Below are 12,765 nucleotides of genomic sequence, written 5' to 3'. Positions count from 1 at the left end.
TTATATTTTTATTAAAAAAATACAAGATTACAACCAACCATTATGCCATTAGGCTAACACACACCTGAATAACACGACGTGCAAATTAACATGACATTGAGAATAATTGGTCAAATTTAACGATTTAATTCTAGACACTTTGATATGTTTGGTATCAGGGTGTGTTTGGGGTCAGGGTGACAGGGGAGGTGGAAGAAGGTTCTCTATTTAGGTGGGGAAGTGGGTCACATCACGGGTGCATTGGAACCTAAAGTGAGCACTGTACACAGTGTCCCTAATGGCGATATCTCAGTTGGTGGTGCAGCACCAATCTGAGATGTCCCCACTATTCCTCCCTTTAAACCCGTCACTTGGAAACAGCCACCCTGCCCCTGGAGTGAGTGAGTATGATAAGATGGAACTATTCTGTACTGTGATGCTGCCAGTTTCGTAAGTTTATATATCAAAGGAGTAAAAGTAGGCCATTTGGCCCATCGAGTCTATTCTGCTATTCAATCATGGCTGAGCAATTTCTCACTCAACCACATTCTCCAACCTTCTCCCCACAACCCTTGACCCCAATACTAATCAAATATCTGTTAATTACTAGACCAAGTGGATCCGTTGGGCCCAAACCACTCCTGTATTGGTGCAGCACCCTCTCCCCCCTCTCCCTACCCCCTTCCACCCTACCCCCCTCGACCTTATCCCCCCTCCCCATTTCTCCCCCCCTCCCCACCTCTCCTCCCTAGGAATGCCTCTCCTCCCCCACTTCCTCATCCCCCACTCCCCCTCCCCTCTCCACTCCACTCCTCCTTCCCTCCACCACCCTCCTCCTTCTCTCCTCCCCCTCCACTCCCTCCCTCTCCTCCCCTCCCCTCCCTCCCCCCCCCCTCCGCCCCCGGGAACAACCCGTGGTTGTCGTACCAACCCACCTCCCGGCTGCCATTGGTGGAGTGGGGGTGGGGGGAAGGGAGGAGAGTCCTGTCCTGTCCCGTCCCGGTGCGGGGATATTCAGTGGTAGACGGCGGTGGCTCTCCCACTGTTCAAGTCAAGTCAAATTTATTTGTCACATACACATGCACGATGTGCAGTGAAATGAAAGTGGCAATGCCTGCGGGTTGTGCACAAAAAGAATTACAGTTACAGCATATAAATAAAGTTAATAAGTTACTATTAGTGTCGACAAAAATTTAGTCTCTGGGGTTATAGAAGTTGACAGTCCTGATGGCCTGTGGGAAGAAGCTCCGTCTCATCCTCTCCGTTTTCACAGCGTGACAGCGGAGGCGTTTGCCTGATCGTAGCATCTGGAACAGTCCGTTACTGGGGTGGCAGGGGTCCCTCATGATCTTGCTTGCTCTGGATCTGCACCTCCTGATGTATAGGTTCTGCAGGGGGACGAGTGTAGTTCCCATGGTGCGTTCTGCCGAACGCACTACTCTTTGCAGGGCCATCCTGTCCTGGGCAGAGCTGTTCCCAAACCAGACTGTAATGTTGCCGGACAGGATGCTCTCTACAGCCCCAGAGTAGAAGCAATGAAGGATCCTCAGAGACACTCTGAATTTCCTCAGTTGTCTAATGTGGTAAAGGCGCTGTTTAGCCTTACCCACCAGTGCGGCAATGTGCGTTGCCCACGTCAGATCCTCTGCGATGCGGACTCCCAAGTATTTAAAACTGCTCGCCCTATCCACAATAGACCCATTTATCTCCAGTGGCGTGTACGTCCTTGGATGTTTAGCCCTTCTGAAGTCCACAATCAGCTCCTTTGTTTTAGTGACATTCAAGAGGAGACTATTGTCCTGACACCAGAGTGCCAGATCAGCCACCTCCTCCCGGTAGGCCTTCTCATCGTTGTTGGAGATCCGGCCCACTACCACAGTGTCATCAGCAAACTTGATGATGGAGTTTGAGCTGAACCTGGCCCCACAGTCATGTGTGTACAGGGAGTACAGTAGGGGGCTAAGGACGCAGCCCTGGGGGGATCCTATGTTCAGGGTGAGGGAGCTAGATGTGTGTTCCCCCATCCTGACCACTTGGGGCCTGGCAGTGAGATAGTCCAGGACCCAGGCACACAGAGGGGTGCTAAGCCCCAGTTCCAGCAGCTTCTCAACCAGTCTGCTGGGGACTATTGTGTTGAATGCTGAACTAAAGTCAATGAACAGCATCCTCACATAGCCCCCCTGGCTGTCCAGATGAGAGAGAGCGGTGTGTAGAACCTGGGAGACCGCATCATCCGTGGACCTGTTCGGACGGTATGCGAACTGTAGTGGGTCCATGTTGCGAGGAAGGAGGGCGCAGATGTGCTTCTTGACTAGCCTCTCAAAGCATTTCATGACAACCGAGGTGAGGGCCACCGGTCGGTAGTCATTTAAACACGCTGGAGAGGCATTCTTTGGCACCGGTACAATGATGGATCTTTTGAAGCATGCAGGGACCACGGACTTTGCCAAGGAGAGGTTGAATATTGTGGTGAGCACTGGAGCAAGCTGAGTAGCACAAGACTTTAGTACTCGCCCAGATATACCATCTGGGCCTCCAGCTTTCCTCGTGTTCACAAGCGTCAGAGCCCACCTCACCTCATGCTCGGACACCGACAATGTGTGCACATCCCCGGCGGTGGATCCCCCTCCAGCCTCGCTAGCCAGCGCCCCTTCGGTGCTGTTTTTAGACGGCGAGCTGGTGGTGTTACCCGTCTCAAACCGTGCATAAAAAGAGTTCAGGTCATCAGCTAAGGAGGAGCCGGCACTTCCGGTTGAGGGGGTGCTGGACCTGTAGCTAGTTATAGTCCGTAGCCCCTGCCAAAGGCGCCTGGTGTCCTGCTGCTCTATCTGTGACTCCATCTTGTCCCGGTACCTCCTTTTTGCATCCTTCACTGCCCTTCGCAGTCGGTAGGACTCTCCCTTGTAGTCGTCCATGTTGCCGGATGCCAGACCGGAGTTGTAAGCAGCGGTGCGAGCATTCAAGGCCAAGCGAATAGACCTGTCCACCCAGGGTTTTTGGTTAGGGAAGATAGTGACCCTTACCGTGGGGATGATGGTATCGGCTATTGTGGCAATGAAGTCCATAATCACTTCCGCAAATTCATTTACGTCTCTGGAACTTGCTTGGAACATGTTCCAGTCGACTTCGCTCAGTGCATCCTGCAGCATGGCCTCTGAATGGTCAGCCCACCGCTTTACGTCCCTCGTCACTGTCGCTTCCCATATTATCCGTTGTTTGTACTCCGGCAGCAGGAAAATGGCAGCGTGGTCAGCGTGCTCAGCTGCTGGACTTGGCGACATGGGGAAGGCCCTGAGCCGGCCGGGGAGAAAAGAGGGGCTGGGGAGCCAAGTGCAGGCCCAGCGCCAGACCCAGGTGGCCAAGCCCTGGTCAACGGGCCCCATCTGCGCAGACATGGACGTGTTTGTTCTCCGCATGCGCGGATGCGGTGGCCATCTTAGGCAAGTACCAGATCAACGGAGCTCCGATTGCGCATGCGCGGTTTTTTAAACCTTAAAATGTGAATAACTTTAAAAATCTAACACCGATTTCAATTAAATTTCTTCCATAGGACCACGTGTCAACGGGAGCCTAGAATTGTCAGACTATCTTGTACCGTTTTGGCTGTATTTCAGGAACAAGTGAAACAAACGAGAGTTTCAGTTTATAGATGAACTGAACTTTATAAATCCAGGAGGAAGCCCCCCCACTCCCTTCACACAGTGCAGAAGATGGAGCTGGATATCCATGATCACAGTTACCTCTTTTAATACATTCAATAATCTATAAATCCTACATTACCTGCAGAGAATGGGATGAAAGCTTCCGGCTTCATAAACATCCTGTCCGAATTCAGGAAGTGTCCCGGATTAAATTCACGTGGAGTCAACCAAACATCTTCATCATACAAGGCTGAGGTAATGATTGGAAAGATTGTTGTTCCCTAAAAGTCATTTAAGGAGAGACAAATTAGTCAGGAACAGGACCTGAGAACAATGGGGAGTTGTTGGTCTGTGCCTCTACTGCACAGAGGGAGTCCAACATTCAAGATTAGCTCGAGACCATACCTTGGAAATGGTGTAACCCATGACCTCGGTGTCTCTGTATGTTTCATGAGGCATTGAAATTGGAACAATATTTCCTAAGCGTTGGGTTTCGTGGATAACTGCGTTAGTGAATGGCATTTCCTCACGGTCTTCCAACTTTGGCTTCCTCCCATTCCCAATGACTCTGTCAATCTCCTCATGGACCTGGGCTGCAGGAACAAAGCAAGAACTCATTTTGAGTTTCAGTTCACCAAAGATACTGGTGTTTTCATTGTCACTCCCTCAAAATGTTCCCAAAAGCATTCCTGTTAAAATAAATTCTGGTATTATAGTGACTATCTTAACCTATGACCTACAGCAGCCAATTTATGCAGAATAAGTTCATACAAATGTCATTGGGATGCAAATTTTAATAATGGGTTTTCATGGACTTAAGGTTACAAGACCTGGTGTTGATAATTGAATCATTGCAATCAGTGATTTAGGCACAAAATGAACTGCAATACTGGAGAGCAGCACAGTAGCGCAATGGAAGAGCTGCTGCCTCACACCGCCAGCGATCCAGGTTTGATCCTGACTGTGGGTGCTGTCTCTCCGGTGTTTGTATCTTCTCGCTGTGACCGTGAGGGTTTTCTCTGGGTGCTTCGGTTTCCTCCCACATTTCAAAGATGTGCAGCTTTGATTGGCTTCTGTAAAATTGTCCCAAGTGTATAGGATGCGAAAGTGGGATGACATGCAACTTGTGTGAACAGGTGATCAATGGTCAGTGGAGACTCTGTGGACTGAAGGGCCTGTTATCTTTAAACGCTAGGCTATTTGCAGATACCTTTCTTAATACCCTTCTTCCTCTTTTAAAACTTTTGCTCACCTCTTCCATATCTTGCATCAACACAAGAGCATCCCTGATAATGTGGCAGAGACATCGTTACACTTACACTGTACATCAGGATGGAGCACCATGAAGAGCAAGGCCCAGTTTAGGGTGGTGGAGGTGGTCTCTGTACCTGCAGCAAAAAGGCTCCATAATGTCCCTACCAGGTTGGACTCCAGAAAACTTGTGTTGGGGATGTGTTTCGTCTATGATGCAAATAAGAGAACCAGAGTTAAGGTGCAGAATCAAAGGTAGATCATCGGAAGGGTGCTAAAGTCAGTCATCTTGCGTTAAAAGTGCCTTGAAATGGTATAATGCACTGGTGAGATGACAACTGAAGATGAATATCCAATTCTGGCCAGAACACTCTGGGAAGATATGAAGGTCCTGGGAAAAAAATCCTATGGGGCTTCAGCCACAAGATTAGACAACTCAGATCTTGAGGAAATTTGAGAGGAGACTTGAAGAAGGTCCTTGGGATCAGGATTAGTTAACACTGGGTACTGGGAGGGAAGAAAATCAGGCAAAAGCAGAGATAAATGGATGCATTATGGACCAAATGCATGGAAATTGGACGAGAAGAGTTTGTACAATGGAAACGTGGACTGTTTCTCTGCTATAAACTCCATGATGAATATCTGAAAGTGAACATGCAAATAGACAAAGTATTTCAGAAGGTAAAGACATAGAAAGAGGATTTGAGTACAACGAGAGATGTTTTGCTTCATTATATAGGGCCCAGGTGAGACTGCACCTGGGATATTGTTTCTGGCCTCACAATCTAAGGAAGTACAGGTAAACACTACCTAGTGTAGGGCACTGCAATTACCGTCCCTTCCCCACCAATGAGGCACCAACATGGGAAAGGATGGGAAACACAACCACATAAAGCACTGTGCCTAGAATACCCCAGTAATCATCACCTACCTTCTCCTGTTGTGTAAAGAAAGCATCAATGAAGTCCCTGGGATCATCTGGATCCCATGATTCTTTGTGCCTTGTGACTATTGTTTGTAAATGTTGAGTGATTTTATTTTGATTTTCAAATATTTTCTGCTGTGGGCCCGGGAGGTGTCGAACAAAGGGCAAGGCATTCGTCATCTGAAACAAAGACAGGATTTGAAATTAAATACATTTATCTCAATCCTCTGAGATTTCCTAAAATAATGAACAAAAAGTTAGTTTTCACTGTCATGCAGTGAGGGAGGATGTAACGGAAGGTGTGGGTTTATTATAGTCAGTTCTGCCACAGGGACAGGCAGTGCCCTGTGGTGTCCTCTCTGCCCGGCCGTCACTGGTGGCTGTGGGATGTCCCGGTGAGTCGCTGCCTTTCTTTAACCAAAAATAATTTAATCAACTATTTACAATAATATTTACAGTAATGAAATAAATCAAAACAAAACCCACGACAAATCTTTGGAACAAACTGCTATACAACCATATCGCCATCCTTATTGAGGACAAATTACACCCTCGCGGGTCCGGGAAATCCCCCAGCGTGCCCGTGGATGGCGTGTAGTCCCTTTCGAAAATCACCGGGGTGCGGACGTAACCCCGGACAAGAGGCAGGCAGCCGGCTCGGGCAGAGCCATCTTCCGCCTGGCGCCGTGACTGCCTTGGACAGTCTCGTCCAGGTCAAATCGGATCAAATCGGTTTCTATACCCTGTTGCGAACGTTGAACAAGGGAAGTTGGGAGTAGTGTCCAGTATCAAGAGGTTTCACGAAAACTGTTCAAGACACCCGGGAGAATCGAATGGCCGGTGGGTTGGATGTGCAGCGATGTCTCAATGTGGGAAGCCTCCCTTACATTCTCTATGTCCATGTGAGGACGGGTTGTCTGGCAGCAGGGCCGGTCCAGGCATGATCCAAGGCAGAGCCTACGTTGGCAGCTGCCATTGCCAGTGATGGAGCCCCTCGCTCCGGCAGAGGTGCTACTGACCGAAGGTAATCGAGTCACCAAATATTGAGATAGTTGGTGCGCCTTTAAAATCAAACACAACTTGAGACTCAAGGAACTGTTGATGTTGGTTTTCCAAAAAAGATACAAAGTGCTGGGTCAGGTAGCATCTCTGGAGAATATGCATTGGTGACTTTTCAGGTTGGAACCCAAAGGAAATTGATCACTTTGTGGCCAAGTTTGCGGATGATACAAAGATAGGTGGAGAGCCAGATGGTGTTGATGAAACAAGAAGTCAGCAGAAGGACTTGGACATGTTGAGATAGTTGGCAAAGAAGTGGTGTAACAAAGTGGACGGTCATGCACTTTGGTCGAAGGTTTAAAGGTTTAGACTAATTTCTTAATAAAGAAAGGATTCAGAAATCGGAAGTGCAAAGGAACTTGGGCGTGACGGTGCAGGATTCCCAAAAGGTTAATTTGCAGGTTGAGTTAGTGGTAAGGAAGGCAAATGCAATTTTAGCATTCATTTTGAGAGGACTAGAATATAAAAGCAAGGATGGAAAGTCGAGTCAGGCACTGGTCAGACCTCATTTGGAATATTGTGTGCAGTTTTGGGCCCCATATCTGAAGAAGGACCTGCTGGCTTCCATACATTTCGACTTCCTTTCAAACATATTCCAAACTTCTGGACTCAGTATCAATCTCAACAACTTCACATAACTTGCATTCTCTGTTTATATCAGAACCGTCCAGTTCAGCCGCAAGTTACCCATCTACATAACATAACATAACATAACAACACTTTATTGTCATTCGGCACAACACCGAACGAAATTTCAGCAGTCACAAGACACAGCAAAAAAGAAAAAAAAACACAGGACACCCGACCCCAAAACAAACATCCATCACAGTGACTCCAAACACCCCCTCACTGTGATGGAGGCAACAAAACTTCCCCTCTCTTCCCCCCGCACCCACGGACAGGCAGCTCGACCCCTACCGAGGCAACCGACACGCACAGCCCCCGCAAGAGGATGGAAGGCCCCGCGGCCGAGCCGCCCCGGGCACCGAAACGTCCCGCGGCCGAGCCGCACCGGGCGATGTTAAGTCCAGCGGCCGAGCCGCACCGGGCACCGAAACGTCCCGCGGCCGAGCCGCACCGGGCACCGAAACGTCCCGCGGCCGAGCCGCACCGGGCGATGTTAAGTCCAGCGGCCGAGCCGCACCGGGCACTGAGACGTCCCGCGGCCGAGACGTCCCGCGGCCGAGCCGCGCCGGCGATGTTAAGTCCCGCAGCCGAGCCGCGCCGGGCGATGGAAGGCCCCGCGGGCGAGCTGCGCCCCGGGGAAGAGACCTAACAAAAGAAAGGTCTCCCCTGCCCCACCCCACCCCCCCCCCCACACCACACCCCACACCCCCACCACACATACACAGCCAAAAACAGAAACAAAAACCATCCCAACACCGACACAAACAAAAAAAAAGAAAAAAAGACAACAGACTACCAGAGAGCCGCAGCCGTTAGGCGCAGCCAACTCCTCCCTCTATAATATTTACTCAGTTATTTTCTCTCTACTACCACCAGCTGGAATACATTTGAGACTGATCTATCGGCAGAGCACTACATTGCCCACAAGTGGTACATTGTCAAATGAACAACTTGCCTTACCTGGCCCCAAAATCCACCTTCCAATACAAAGCTTTCTACAAGTATGTGCAAAAATCCAGGGAACCATTCGTCATGATTCTCAAAACGATCTCCGAAGATAATAGAACAGATAATATTTGAGTTTGCATAAGTTAACGGGATGCGAGGATCAAAAGGGCTACCTGAATGGATGTGTGGAGCAAAAGGGTGGTAATAATTTTTTTTTAATTCCAAAGTTAAGATCATACAAACAATAGAAATTGTGAAGAAATAGACTGCAGCGAAGTGTGAAATTAACCGCAGGAAAGAAAGCTAATGGGATGTTGACTTTCATTGCGAGAGGATTTGAGTTTAGGAGAAAGCAGGTCTCACTGCAGTTGTACAGGGCTCTGGTGAGACCACACCTGGTGTATTGTGTGCAGTTTTGGACTCCTAATTTGAGGAAGGACTTTCTTACTATTGAGGGAGTGCAGCGTAGGTTCACCAGGTTAATTCCGGAGATGGCGGGACTGACATATGATGAAAGTATGGGTCGACTGGGCTTGTATTCACTGGAATTTAGAAGGATGCAAGGGGATCGTGTAGAAACATAAAATTCTTAAGGGATTGGACAGGCAAGATGCAGGAAAAATTACCCCGTGTAGGGGGAGTCCAGAACCAGAAGTCACAGCTTAAGAATAAAGCGTAGGCCATTTAGGACTGAGATGAGGAAAATCTTTTTCACCCAGAGTTGTGAATCTGTGGAATTTTCTGCCACAATACGCCAATTCACTGGATATTTTCAAGAGAGCGTTAGATTTAGCTCTGAGGGCTAACAGAATCAAGGGATATGGGGGGAAAGCAGAAACGGGGTACTGATTTTGGATGATCAGCCATGATCATATTGATGATGATAGCTCAAAGGGCCAAATAGCTTTCTCATGCACCTATTTTCTATGTTTCTAAGTAGTGCAACAATACAAATAAGGCAATGGCTTCCACAGGATTAACTCACCTTGTTCACCTTCAAATGCCTGGTTTAAAAATCCAGCCTCTTCCACAATTCGCAATTCAAGAGACTTCTTTCCAAGCCCAAAATGTTTCAGCGTAAAAAGTGCAAATTTTCTCTGAGCTTTCCACCAGTCACCATACTTTGCAAAAACAATACCTGCATGGAGGTAGCAGGAATATAGTTACATTCATAGATAGCCACAAAATGCTGGAGCATCTCAGTGGGTCAGGCAGCATCCCTACAGAACATGAGAATGTTGTTTCATTCATGTTGGTTTCAGCCCGCCCGTAGAATAGAGCCTGTGGAAATTGGAGGAATAATGCCGGCCCTCTTTGTGGTGGGGGTTAGTCACAGTATTCCGACAATCCTCTTTCTCATTGCATATAATTGTGTTAATATTCTGCTCCATGAGACAGGATTAAGAAATCAAAAGGGTTTTCAGTGACAAAAAGATTTGAAAAATGTGGATAGGAATGTGGCACAGATCAACCTGCTGGGTCCCAAAGGGTGTGCTTTGGCAATTCCACCTCAAAATCCCCCTGGACCTGAGATGTAGCCTAGGCTGATCTGTAAGGTAGGGGAGATAATTGCTGGCCCCCTGACAAAGATGTTTTAATCTTTACAGTCCATACAAGAGGTGCCATATGACTGGGTGACAGCAAATGTGGTTTCTTTATTCCAAAGTATTAAGCCAAGTAATTACAGCCAGTGAGTCTCACAGCAGTGGTAGAGAAGTTATTGGGGGGAAAACTATGAGGGACAGGATTAGTTTAGTTTAGTTTAGTTTATTGTCACGTCTACCAAGATAGTGAAAAACGTTTGTTGCGTGCTAACCAGTCAGCGGAAAGACAATACATCGGCAACAGACAAATGTTGTAAAATATTATTGGGAGCACTGGCTATAAGATGTCCCAGGACTTAGTTGACTTGGGAGATGGAGTCAGAACGACAATAGGGAAATTTAGGCCGGATCTCCATTGGCTGCACCTCATCCATTCACCGGAATTTAGAAGAATGAGAGGGGATCTTATAGAAACATATAAAATTCTTAAGTAGTTGGACATGCTAAATGCAGGAAAAATGTTCCCAATGGTGGGGGAGCACAGAACCTGGGGTCACAGTTTAAAAATAAGGGGTAGGCCATTTATGACTGAGACGAGGAAAAACCCAAAGAGTGGTGAATCGGTGGAATTGTCTGCCACAGAAAGCAATGGATGTTTTCAAGAGTGAGTTAGATTTAGCTCTTAGGGCTAACGGAATCAAGGGATATGGGGAAAAAAGCGGGAAAGGGGTACTGATTTTGAATGATATGATTTTGAGAGATCATATTGAATTACGGTGCTGGCTCGAAGGGCTTAATGGCCTATTCCTGCACCTATTTTACATGTTTCCATCCCGTGGACCAGCATTCCAAGTATCAGGCTTATCCAGGATTCCCCGTCAGCATTCCCCATCCTCCACCATGTAAGTAATGTTTCCCCTTCCCATGGAGGCTGCACCTGTCCTCTCAAGGTGCCCTGGCAGGCGTTTCCCGGGGCACTCAGATGGCGAGGTTGAGGATCTGACCGGATTCATCATGCCGACAGTTGAATCTGACAATTCCTGGTCCCTCTGAGCCTGGTGCCCAGCACTGTCTCTGGAGCGCACTTCACACTCACCTTCTCCAAACCGCTTATACTCGTGCTATTGTTTCCCCGGCTGTTATACTTACTTATCCAATCACGGATGGACAGATGCCGAGCCGCCCCACAAAAGCCTGGCTACATAGCTGAAACACGGGGAGCATACAAGGGATAAACGCAAATGCAGGCCACAATGCGACCTCATTGCCGATAGATACCCTTCTGCATTAATCATCGTTTCGACACTGATTTCATCTGGGGACTTCTCCACTCCCTCATCTGAGACAGTGGAACAAACATTTTATACAGAATCCAACGTGGTGGAATATCTCAGTGGGGCGGGCAGCATCTGTGGAGGGAGTGGACAGGTGACGTTTCGGGTCGGGACCCTTCTTCAGACTGATTGTAGTGGGATGGTGGTTGGGAAGAAAGCTGGATAAGAGGTGAAAGGGTGTCAAAGCCAGGCAAGTGATAGGTGGATACAGGTGAAGGGGGCTGATTTTCTGATGAATAGTAAGTGCCAAAAGTTAGCAATGGAAAGTCATGTCAAGTCAAGTCAATTTATTTGTATAGCACATTTAAAAACAACCCACGTTGACCAAAGTGCTGCACATCTGACTAGGAAAAAAAAGAAACATACAGTGGCATAAAGGATCTATTCCACTTTCTCACCCCCCACCCACACACCCAAATCCCTCCATCTGCCTTTACTCCCCTTGACACTCTTGTTTCTTTCTCATATCTAGCTTTGTCATTTACTCCACCCATCAGACCCGCTGAGTTACTCCAGCACTTTGTGCTTTGCTCCAGTTTCCAACATCTACAGTTCCTTGAGTTTCCGTGTCATACAGTACAGGCTGGGTATTTCGCGTTCCCTTTAATTGTCCCCCCTCCCGAGCAGCGGACTAGATTAAATCTATGCACCACCCCAAGAAAGCTGAAACTGCCAAAAGACAATTTCTTGAAATTAACATGGAGTCAGGTAGAGGTTTATACCAGACCTAGAGATTAAAGCTCGGTGAGTAACGGGATGTTACCATCCATGCAGTAAGATGGTCCCGATTAAAGCGAAGAGCTTCAGAAAGTGTACAGACAATTTAGTTTAGTTTAGAGACACAGCATGGAAACGTGCCCTCCTATTCATGCCGACCGTTCACACTAATTCTATGTGATTCCACGTTCTCTCAACCACACACGATACACTAGGGGCAATTTACAGAGTCGAATTATCCTGCAAAACTGCAAGTCATCGGAGTGTGGGAGGAAACTGGAACACCCGGAGGAAACCAACGCCGTGGTTGGGAGTCTGCGCCACCGCAAACTTGTTATGTTTAACATGCAAGCGAATAATGCAACAGCATGATTGTCACAGTTTCACAGCCCACCGTTCATTTATCAGGTGTTTTGCTATTGGATCATCATCTCCATGGCACTATCAAAGCTACTTTTGAGGAACTCTATCAATGCCCGAATTTACTGATTTAAGTTTACTTTTGTTGGCGATATTACAGGGCAGAAACACTGACAAAGCACTGGTTAAACGGGGTTGCACACCATTTCACTGAACAGTTGTAATTTTCTTTAATTAATAGACAATAGGTGCAGGAGGAGGCCATTCGGCCCTTCGAGCCAGCACCGCCATTCAATGTGATCATGGCTGATCATTCTCAATCAGTACCCCGTTCCTGCCTTCTCCCCATACCCCCTGACTCCGCTATCCTTAAGAACTCT

General features: G+C 47.7%; 1 protein-coding gene across 1 annotated transcript; it reads right to left on the bottom strand.

Moving 5' to 3' along the window:
* Positions 1-3,733: 3,733 nt before the first annotated feature.
* Positions 3,734-11,269, bottom strand: LOC144606148 (cytochrome P450 2J3-like). The gene is made up of 8 exons (XM_078421945.1): positions 11,201-11,269; positions 11,071-11,095; positions 9,416-9,568; positions 8,443-8,603; positions 5,803-5,976; positions 4,940-5,081; positions 4,026-4,213; positions 3,734-3,901 (listed from the first exon to the last, which is right to left on the bottom strand). Exons 1-8 carry the CDS (start codon positions 11,267-11,269, stop codon positions 3,734-3,736), a joined length of 1,080 nt encoding a protein of 359 aa, XP_078278071.1.
* Between the last annotated feature and the right edge of the window lie 1,496 nt (positions 11,270-12,765).

Source organism: Rhinoraja longicauda, chromosome 26 (genome assembly GCF_053455715.1).
Source record: "Rhinoraja longicauda isolate Sanriku21f chromosome 26, sRhiLon1.1, whole genome shotgun sequence".
Taxonomy (NCBI): Eukaryota; Metazoa; Chordata; class Chondrichthyes; order Rajiformes; family Arhynchobatidae; genus Rhinoraja; species Rhinoraja longicauda.
The sequence above is the reverse complement of the archived record's forward strand: the minus strand, read 5'-3'. Positions and strand labels throughout refer to the sequence as shown.

Bases quoted from the DNA above. Each gene is read 5' to 3' on its own strand.
- LOC144606148 (XM_078421945.1), bottom strand. From the start codon at position 11,269: ATGATTAATGCAGAAGGGTATCTATCGGCAATGAGGTCGCATTGTGGC. The intron at 5,977-8,442 runs GTAAGGCAAGTT...TCTTTGTTTCAG, and splicing joins AAGGTGGATTTTGGGGCCAG to ATGACGAATGCCTTGCCCTT. The intron at 5,082-5,802 runs GTAGGTGATGAT...TTTGCATCATAG, and splicing joins TCTTTACACAACAGGAGAAG to ACGAAACACATCCCCAACAC.